The sequence below is a fragment of the Lepisma saccharinum genome, chromosome 18, assembly GCF_977018435.1.
Source record: "Lepisma saccharinum chromosome 18, izLepSacc3.1, whole genome shotgun sequence".
Taxonomy (NCBI): domain Eukaryota; kingdom Metazoa; phylum Arthropoda; class Insecta; order Zygentoma; family Lepismatidae; genus Lepisma; species Lepisma saccharinum.
Window position 1 is genome coordinate 20,288,784 of NC_139246.1, and position 10,793 is coordinate 20,299,576.

A 10,793-nucleotide genomic window follows, 5' to 3' on the forward strand; every position below is an offset into this window, starting at 1 on the left:
GCAGAAAATTCACTCAGCAAAGCACCTACTGAGCTCATCTTCATGTTTTTGCATTAGTTGCGAACTAAGCAGTCCCTTTCTATTACAACCCTACCACACAACAAACATTGTTTCATTTTCTGGCCATTTCTCATGGTTCAAAACAGATGCTTCATCAAATATTGCATGATCTTCAAATCTGGAATTAATGTTTATCAGTAACTCCCTGAAGGAAATGTTTTTTAACCTTAAGATCTCCCAGTTAGTGGTACATGCACAACTACCTTGTTTTGAGAAAACTAAAATTCTCCATCTTGACACTTTCTCCAGGATGGTGATTTTATTGCCAGAGCGAGTTCCTGCCGTGCAGTAATTACACTAGCACTTCTTTGTAGAAGTAATGAAAGCTGTTCGAGGATATCTAATACAACATTGGAAAGACAAAGTTCTACTACAAATAACCAAGTTGATACCTACTTCAGCATTCCTTTGAACTTTCTCTTTCATTTCAACTAATAGCTGCACTGAGCTTACGAATCGAAAAGAAATGTACAAGAACCAGATAATTATTTATTACTGTCGACACAGATTGATAAGATGCCACCTAACAAATGTCAAACATTTTGTTAATTTCCATCATTGTTACCACTGCTTGACCACTCTCGAACAGATCCTTTTGATTTTTGCTATTTTCACTGAACATAAAATAAAGTGCATCCATAGCAGATTTAAAGTGCAATGACTGTTTCTTTTATAATAACATCATTAACAGCAAGCTCGGATTTATGACTTAAACAATGAATGACTGTCATGCCATCCCAAATAAGAATACACATCCCTGGTTGAGAATGAAAATATAAATGTAGAGCCGGGGATGAAAAAAAGTAGAAGTCTTCAATTTGAACACTGCTTATGCCATTTCATCACTCTCCTTTGTACTCGTTAAACAATTTCCGATGCTTTTTGGTGGTTTGAAGACTGCTCTTAGTCCATACTTTACATATATGTTTCTTATCTACTTCTCAATCTTCTTTCTGTATGGCAAACTCACATGTTTCTTCTCTTCTTTTTGTGCATCCTTATCCTTTTTCCTTGTAGTTTCTCTCCTTTTTCATTTTCTTCTCTGCTCTTCTTATGATGTGAATGGAGCAAGAACAAGATTGAACACATGTTGAGATATGGGCACAGGATTAAGAAAGTGCAAATGAAAGAAAAGAGGGAAAATGAAATAGATGGAAAAGTGACAGAAACATCTGCATGAACAGGAGAGAGATAATGAACAAGAATGAAGGAAACACTGAAACAAAATGGGTGGAGCTAACAAAAAAGGACATGGGAAGTAAATTAGTCGAGTTTCCAGAGCCAACTTCAATTTTCAGCACAAAAGTGGAAGACTTTAACCTGCCAAACCAGTTAAGGGAAAGAGTGAAGGTCAGTGCCATCAGGATGAGGAGAGGAGGGGAATAAAAAAAAATAGTTACGACACCTCCAGTGGTTCAGCAAGGTGGAAAAATGGGGTTTCCTAGGAAGAGAAAAGGATTCCTTAGAAGTTTAGAGTGACTATACTGAATGCAACTCCAACTGGCGGCTGGGAAACAGCGAATCAGTGATTAGTTGAATTTTCTTTTCAAGACTGAGATCAGGCTTTTGCAAGTCACAAGTATCGCACGATAAAACAAATGAACGTTGGGTACACCACATGATGCCAAACATACTGTAAAGCGAAAAAAATTCTTCTCGGGCAACGGTATTGTCAGCACCAGAAATCAGTGGGGGTTAATGGTACAACTGCACAGGCAGTCCTGAACGTTGAAGTTTCCGGAAGGACCACCCACAGGTCGGAATGCAGGCAGACACACAGTCATGTAAAGACAACTGGCAAAAACAGAAGTATGCTTGGCAACGTTGCTTCAGGAGAGCGTTGTGATCCCTTCAGCTTTTACTTCACAACTGAGTTTGTTCGATACCCATTGGACCACACGCCCCCAAAAATGATTGGAGGACAGGACGTGTCAAAAATAGCCATCGAGGTCAACCGTGGTCAGTATAGTCACGTAACGTTGTGTGCTGGCTTGAGAAAGTTCCGTTTGTTTGATATTGTGTTTTAAGTCCACTTTATGCACAGTAAGGCTAATCGGGATTGGACCTACAGTTTAAAGTGGGATCCGAACCACTATGTGCCTCCACCAGGTATCGAACCCAGGACCCCTTTATTACAAGGTGACAATGCTACCACTATGCCATCAGGGAGGCTAGAGAAAGTTGTGCGAAACCACAATGAAGAAATAAAATAAAACCACTTGAAGCAAACATATATTATTTTGCATCCACAAAAAGTGGTTATGCAAACCTATAAGATTGCATACTACCAGCAAGATTTCTCAAACCTCTTTTCAGAACTACAATCTTTTCTTAAACTAATGACACTAGCACCACTGCTCCCATGGCAGGGTTTCAAATGGGGTGGTGGATCTATATGGGCAGAAACCTGGACAGCACAAGGATCATTAGAAATGTGACTATGGTGAATGGAGCCTGTGAAATGGACAAAGTTCGAAATTGGACTGTGTTGGAATGAGTTGGTGAAAGAAGAGCAATTATTCTCGGAACCTTTATGACAATGGTTCTACATTACAAGATTAACTGGACACTATCCATTGTCTAGTGCTACGAGTACTAACAATACTTATTCTGACACTATGTTTCAGGAGAGAACTTCTATCGTCTTCAGCTGAACAAATTTCTCTTTGCACGTGGACTTGTGATTTTACTACAAATCTGGTATAATATCCATGGCAACCTCGGAACTGTGGACCAAATTTTGCTCCACCATTGGCAAAAAGAAATTTGTTCTCCTGAAGATGAGAGAAGAGGACTCTCTAAAACGCAAGTGTTAGAATAAATATAGTTAACAGCACTAGACAATGGATAATGTCCAATTAACATTGCATGCTACAGAAGCGATCCAGAAAAATAAAATGCATTGGCTAAGATGGAAGTTGGAACTGCCAGTGAAAAAATGCACTGGAAGAAATGGTTAATGGGGAAAGGATCTAGAGAAGAAGATAACATATGATAGATAATATTAAATTAAGTGGATCCTATGATGAAATGAAGCTTAAGATGTATCAGAAAGCCTGGAGGTTGCTGTGAAAACTTACCTCAAGAATGATGAATGAAAACAGAATTTTCCATTAATTGAATGCTTACAAATCGTTATTGAAATCCTATGGGTGACACTTTTAATTCTCTCATTTTGAAAACTCAACTCATCACCACTTATTCATCACAAGTTTTTCAAACCTTCAGTCTCTGATCTTAACAAAGATTTAATCTCAACAAACATCTGTTTAGCTCTTTGAGAAATAATTTTTACAACTTTCATTTTAACAATTCCTGCAACCACTGCATTGGTTAAAAGGACATTTTCTGTTTTGAAAAAGATATGCACCAGCGCCCATTTGCATATAGCGTCTATTATTAAATCATTATTACGTGGCACTACGCTCATAATCGGCACCCCAGATTAAAACTCAGCTGAACCATTGGCCAATGATAGAGCAGCTGTTTAAAAAAAATGTTTTTGGGAAAACCATTATTATATTCCAAAATATGAATTATATATGCTTAGAATTGCTTCTAGAGCATTCATGTGAATCTTCGCGTGGTTTTCTCTCTCTCTGCTGTCTAGATATTACCAATAGTTTAATAGATTTATGTAGACACAAAACTACTGAGAATATCTAGAGAACATCAAAAGATCCATGTGAATTCTCTAGGAGGAATTCTAAGCATATGTATTTTTTCAGATTTTGGAATATCATAGTAGTTTTTAGCATCAATCAAAAGCAGCTGCTTTAGCATCAATCAAAGAACCAGCTGAGCTTTAAGCAGGGACTTAATAAATTATCATTGACGATGTTAGAGAAAACACTTCTGAGGGATTTAAAGAACAACCCTACCTTCTACGGGGTGGGCCAAGATAAACCGAACCCAATCCAGTAATGATCATATGAACTGCAAGGCTATTTTATTGTATATTTTTAATTTTTATACAATTTGATCACAGACAGAAGCCTACTCACATGCATTTCTCAGACTCTACAGGTACTGCTGGAAATGTTGACCACCATGGTCCAGGTACAGGGTGGGCCGATAGATCACGTTCAGTGCGACTTGCTGTAACTCGTTCCATTGAATGTCGGCGATGGCGATCCGTATGTTCTCTTTCAGTGTGTCAATAGTTTGTGGATTGTTGTGGTACACCTTGCCCTTCAGGTTGCCCCACAAATAAAAATCACAACTGGATAGATCAGGGGACCTTGGAGGCCATAGATCTTTCGACACTGTTCTGTCAGGTGTGAAAACATAATGCACTGCTTCCAAGGAGGCGTGTGCTGTGTGGGCTGTTGCGCCGTCCTGTTTGAAATACGCGAAATGTCGTTCGTGTGGCGTCAATTGTTGTGTGAAGGGCTCGAAGATGTCAGCAATGTAACGTGCTGAGTTCACTGTCTCCTCGAAGAAAATTGGCCCAATGATTTTTGTTGCCGACACAGTGCACCACACTCCAATATTTTCATCATGCAGCGATAGTACGAATACTTGTCGTGGGTTGTCGACAGACCAATACCGCGTATTTTGCAAATTAACGTAGCCACTGAGGTGAAACCATGCCTCGTCCGTCATGAAGTAGAGGTTTGGATCGAGAAAACCACTTTCGATTTGATGCAGTAGCCATGTTCAGTACTGTACACGTCTAGACTGGTCTGCAGGCTTTAACTGTTGCAAAGCCATGATCTTGTATGGTTTCAGGTTAAGGTCCTTCAGGATACGCCAGCATGTTGTTTGCGACACTCCCGCCTCGAGGACTTACTTGGGCTCTGCAACATCCGCTGGCGAATATCTTCCTTCTTCGCCTCGGCCCTTTTCAAACGCGGGTATTTATGCTTCTTATCAACCACGGATCCTGTTGCCTCAAACTTCTTTATGAGTTCATGTATGGAAGACTAGGTGGGTGGTGTCCTTTGAATTCGGCACGGAATTTTTCTTGTACTCCTTTCACTGATCTGCCCTTTGAGCAATATTCCCTTACGATGAATATCCTGGCCTCCTTTGTCAGCTTCATTTTTTGTGTCTACACTGGTGATTAGCTTTACCTCGATTGTTGCCTTCACACGTGTAGGTTTACCCCTCACGGCTCCTTTTTTCTCTCCGTTCACGATCAGGTCAGGTCAATGTCAATGTGCGTCATTCACAGCACCCTACATTGAAAACGAAATATTATTATTATTGTATGTTGCTACATCGAATATATTCTCCCATGTCGGGTTCGGTTTATCTTGGCCCACCCAGTAGAATAACATCAATGCTGAGAAAAATTGTGGCTTCAGTTTAAACCAGATCTTGAAGTGGGGGAGGGGGTAAAGGAGTATGGTATTTCTCAGTTAGGAAGAAATGCATAAAGCATCGCCCAACTTAGTCTCAACGTTCAAATAGGGCCTCCCTAATGGTGCAGTGGTAGCGCCGTCGCCTTGTAATCAAGGAATCCCAGGTTCGATACCCGGTGGAGGCACATAGTGGTTCGGATCCCACTTTGAACTGTAGCTCCAGTCCAGATTAGCCTTACTGTGCACAAAGTGGACTTAAAACACCAAAATCAATCAATCAAACTAACGTTCAAGCAAACATTCCCCATCTAACAATTTCCACTTCGAGTACTGGTTTATACTACATTTGTAATGAAAGAATACGGTACAGGTAGGTTTTCTTTTATTCATTTGGTTGGATTTCAAAATCAAACTACTTTCGTTTAGTATAGGTTTTATCTAATGTAGCATGTGTTTGTCAGAAAGGTTAATTCAGTTTGCTATATTTCACAAGTAAGAATCCATGACATGACTGATAGAAAGTCTATTGAAAGAGAGGGGTGGGGGCTGACAAATTAGTATGTACACCATAATTATTATGTACTGTACACAAACTATCGTAGAGCTCCAAAAATGGTAAGCATTTCAGAAATGATTTTCAAGGACGTGAAGGAAAATGCAAACACCCATTCTGTCCATGACAGTTCCGTTTCAGAGGTGTGTCCCGGTTGTTGTGTCTATATTATTAAAAAGCCACTATTTGTCCGGTTTTATAAAAGTCTGAGTTATCTTGAAAACCAATTTCATGATAAAAAGAAAATAGATGCATTGTATTGTGTGGGTTTAGTTACTTGTAGAATAAGTATGCAGTTTCTCTACGGAATTGCAACAAGAATTTAAAGTTCTCATTGAGAGAATAAAGGTGTTCTCAAGAAAATTGGTTCTGCTAAATACTTCTGGCATTCCTAAACTTCAGCTAAGGACTAACATCAAAGTTTGATCAGAAAGGACAAGAAACTATGTAAGTCATACCGAGATTATAATAATTAATATACCGGGTGTCCCAGAAGTCTTTCCCTGATTACAAACTTTATTCATATCCGCTATATGCAATGTAGAGATGTGAAACTGGTGCCAAAATGTTGGAAAACTAACCAAGTTTATTTGTTGCAGGTTTCAGTAATGTGGCTGTAGTGTAGCAATGTCAGTGCCAAGGAATCCGGAATTAATGCTCTTGACATCGGGTGGCATCTTTCAATACAATGTTTCTTGGACTTGACAGGATTTGGGAATGAAGATAAATTCCATTTTCTAAATACCAACTTATTGATGGCAGATATTCTAGACGAAATAATTCTGTACATTTGAAAGTTCCTCTGCACTGTTAATGGTGACCTGGTCTCGTGATACCAGAGGACATGTTGAGCTTTTTCCTGATTTGTGAACATTTCCGGTTTTCTAGGCACTGATCCGGTTTTCTGGGCACTGACACTGCTACACTACAGCCACATTACTCAAACCTGCAACAAAAAAACTTTCTTAGTTTTCCAACATTTTGGCACCACTTTCACATCTCTACATTGCATATAGCGGATATGAATAAAGTTTGTAATCAGAGAAAGACTTCTGGGACACCCGGTATTTTGACAATGTGAGATTATATTCAAGTTATTCTTTATAACGTATCATTTATGTGATCCATTCTTTCATAAATAATGACAATAATGGTAAAACTTCGACACGGTCCCAACACCTCTCACTCGTTCATTTAGTCACTTTTAACATTCGTAATTACCTATTCTGCATTGCGAAAGATTCTTCTAGGTGGTATTTTGCTTGTTCATGAAAATAATTTCAATTTGTGACATGAGGAGTAATTGTTCCTTTTTTCGCTTTCACAATATGGCGAGACAGCTTGACTAGCGTGATAGATCATCAGTTGGAGTGTTTCCAACCTTGTCAATCGAAATATCCCTTCAAACCATTCACAGATAGCCCCATAAACCAAAAAATCCCCACGAACCATGCATGCGTAGCCCCTCAAACCACGTACAGCAAGGTTAGGCAAACATAGTGGTTGGTGTGGTTGGAAACACTGACAGGGAGTTACGTCATCAAGCATTTGGTTCACGTAGTGCAAGCAAATAGAAGCAACAGCAATTGTGAGTCGGAGAGATATTTTGGTTGAAAAATGCATGATTTCCCAGTGAAATAGATTCCACAATGAAAGAAAATACCTGCACGAACTTCTAAATGCTACAGAAACTCTTTTCGGCAAGTAGTTTCTTCTGTAAAAATGAAGAAATCCGTTGGAACTGTATTGAAGTTTTACCACAATATTATAATTAGGCCTAACAGATTTTCAGGAGGTGGGGTTAAACTGATCTCCTTGGGATGTCACGTTTTTGGGTCAAAATATTATGGTCACCTATTCTTGGACTGTCACAGAAAATCCGGGACGTATAACAACCCTAAAATAAAGGAACAATGCAGTTATCAATTGAATTCAAGGAAAGGCATGTCTCAAGAATTAAAACCAAAAGCATCACAGTTTATTAAGAGCAGGAAATGGCTCTGTAGTCGGGTGCAGTAAGTCAAAGTCCTCGGGTTCGAACTCCGCGCAGTCGACTTTCGAACACAGTTTAGAACAGAAGTTTTCGGGTGCGAATCCCGGCCAGGGTATGGATGTTCTTTGCGAGTGTCCGTAATCGATCTAATTATCATTCATCCACATTACCCAAAAGTAGCATAAGAGCGAAGTAAAATAACAAAAATACTAATATAACCGTAATATCATTCCCCCATGTAATTCATTCCTTAATCTGCTAGGTTTACACGGGAAAGATCACAGAGACTGATCTAGACGCATGTGAAAATAATAATGAAGCATGCTCAAATAATCGGAAATAATATTATTATAATATAAAATGACATAACGGAAAAATAGAACTAGCTACGAAAAATGTATCTACTGGTAAACGGTGCTTGTCAACTTGTGCTTACATTACGCGCGTGAATTCAAATGAATAATATTAGATTATTTATCTCATGATCGTAAGTAACAAATGCAATGTCACGCACTTTAATTATTCTTGGCATTCTTGACATACACACTCCCACACAAAGGCCACAGGCGTATGGGCGTAAGTCACGTGTTGGAAATAGTCTGTGGAAGAATTTATAACACAGAAAGTTCATCATGTTTACCTTATGTTGGAATTATACGTTTGAAATAACTAAAAAGCATAACATTGTCATTCTTTTCAATGTAATAAAGGTTGTAATTTTTTCGAAGTAATAAAGGGTTCTCCGATAGGAAGGAAGAAAATTTTTGGTCGCGTCGCATCGCCACTCGCCAGTTCTTGCATCGCGTTGATGTGTCGTCGGTTCACAGTTGTTGAACGCGGATGCAGTTTATCGTGACTCAGGTCTTACATTTGCACTTTATTGTGAAGAGTTAACGTTATTTTTTCTTAAAATGGTTTCTCTTAGGGAAAAGCAAATTATTGCTCTTAAGCAAATGCTGAATTTAAATCAAACACCTAGTAAGGCAGTTGCGGCGGAGCCTGTTTGGAAAGTGCTTATTTACGACAGATGCGGACAGGATATAATTTGCCCTTTAATTTCTGTGAAAGATCTCAGAGAATTGGGAGTGACATTGCACGTACAGCTTCATTCTGATCGCGATCCAATTCCAGACGTGCCAGCAGTGTATTTTTGTATGCCAACGGAAGAAAACCTAGGACGAATTGGACAGGATTTGCAAAACGGATTATATGATGCTTACCATTTGAATTTTATTTCACCGATATCAAGACAGAGACTAGAAGATTTGGCAGCATCAGCCCTTCAAGCAAATTGTGTACCCCAAATCCAAAAGGTGTACGATCAGTATTTAAATTTCATATCATTGGAAGATGATATGTTTGTCCTTCGCCACCAGAATAGTGATGCAATATCGTATTATGCTATTAACAAAGGAGAAATAAAGGACACTGAAATGGAAAATATAATGGACACAATTGTTGATAGCTTGTTCTCTGTATTTGCAACTCTGGGAACAGTACCAATTATCAGAAGTCCACGGGGGAATGCAGCAGAAATGGTAGCTGAAAAGCTAGACAAGAAGTTGAGAGAAAATTTGAGAGACACAAGAAATAGCTTGTTTCTGATGGATGCCACTCAAGCAAGTCATTTCAGTTTTCAGAGACCTCTTCTCATAGTACTGGATCGTAATGTAGATATGGCAACACCACTTCACCATACATGGACATACCAGGCACTTGCCCATGATGTGTTAGATTTGTCTCTTAACAGAGTTATAGTTGAAGAAAATATTGGTAAGTCTGCCGGAGGTGGAGCAAAAGCTAAAACTAGAGCATGTGATTTGGATGCACGAGACAAATTCTGGGAAGGACACAAGGGAAGCCCTTTTCCAACAGTGGCAGAAGCAATTCAAGAGGAACTTGAACATTACCGAACATCAGAAGAAGAGGTTAAAAAATTGAAAGCTTCTATGGGTTTAGATAATGAGAGTGACTCAGCATTTTCCATGGTTTCTGATAATACAGCAAGGTTAACAAGTGCCGTAAATTCACTGCCACAACTGCTTGATAAAAAACGCCTGATTGATATGCATACTACTATTGCTACAGCAATTTTGAATCATATCAAAACAAGGCGGTTGGATACGTTCCTTGAAATAGAAGAGAAAATTATGAGTAAAATGACACTTGACAGGAGCATAATAGATATTTTGGCAGATCCAGATGGTGGCACACCAGAAGATAAAATGAGGTTGTTTATAATTTATTATATTTGTACTCATTCCATATCTGAGGCAGAATTTGATCGTTGTGCAACAACTCTCCAGAATGCAGGTTCTGATCTTTCCCCATTGTCATACATAAAGAGATGGAAAGCGTATACCAAGATGGCTGCAGCTCCTAATCAATATGTTGGAGGTGGAACACGAACAGTGAGTATGTTCTCAAAACTAATGTCACAAGGATCATCATTTGTGATGGAAGGAGTAAAGAATCTTGTCTTGAAAAAGCATAATTTACCAGTTACACGAATATTGGATGAATTGATGGAATTAAAAGCATCTCAAGAAACCGAAGATTACAGGTACTTTGATCCAAAGCAGCTTCGCGTAACAGATAGTTCACAAATTACAAGAAACAAATCTCCATTCCAAGAAGCAATTGTGTTTGTCGTCGGTGGTGGAAACTATATTGAGTACCAAAATTTAGTGGATTATGCAAGGGGAAAAGCAAGTTCTAGCAGCAAAAGAGTGATATATGGTTGTTCAACATTGAACAATGCCAAACAGTTCTTAAAACAGTTGTCCTTACTTGGGCAAGAAATTCACTGATACCATGTTGCAAGCACGAACTGTTGCATGCACCATTCATTTGCATCTGCTGATTATGGTTATGTATATTG

General features: G+C 38.9%; 2 protein-coding genes across 3 annotated transcripts in view; one reads left to right on the forward strand and one right to left on the reverse strand.

The window, feature by feature from the left end:
• LOC146002442 (uncharacterized) overlaps positions 1-8,471 on the reverse strand; it is a 92,897-nt gene extending 84,426 nt beyond the window's left edge. The window contains exon 1 of one of the 2 annotated variants that reach the window (XM_083140278.1): positions 8,427-8,471. Coding sequence is in view for 1 of the 2 variants with exons in the window: in XM_083140277.1 (XP_082996403.1) it covers positions 8,349-8,350 (2 nt within the window). In the remaining variant the exon portion in view is untranslated. Of the gene's footprint in view, positions 1-8,348 lie in introns of both variants that reach the window. The other variant, XM_083140277.1, reaches the window with a different exon arrangement.
• Positions 8,472-8,705: 234 nt separating this feature from the next.
• Slh (sec1 family domain containing Slh) lies at positions 8,706-10,722 on the forward strand. The gene has a single exon (XM_083140279.1). The coding sequence runs from the start codon at positions 8,824-8,826 to the stop codon at positions 10,720-10,722; it is 1,899 nt and encodes a 632-aa protein (XP_082996405.1). The 5' UTR covers positions 8,706-8,823.
• The last annotated feature ends 71 nt before the right edge of the window (positions 10,723-10,793 follow it).

Excerpts from the sequence above, each read along its gene's own strand:
- Slh (XM_083140279.1), top strand. The coding sequence starts at position 8,824 with ATGGTTTCTCTTAGGGAAAAGCAAATTATTGCTCTTAAGCAAATGCTG.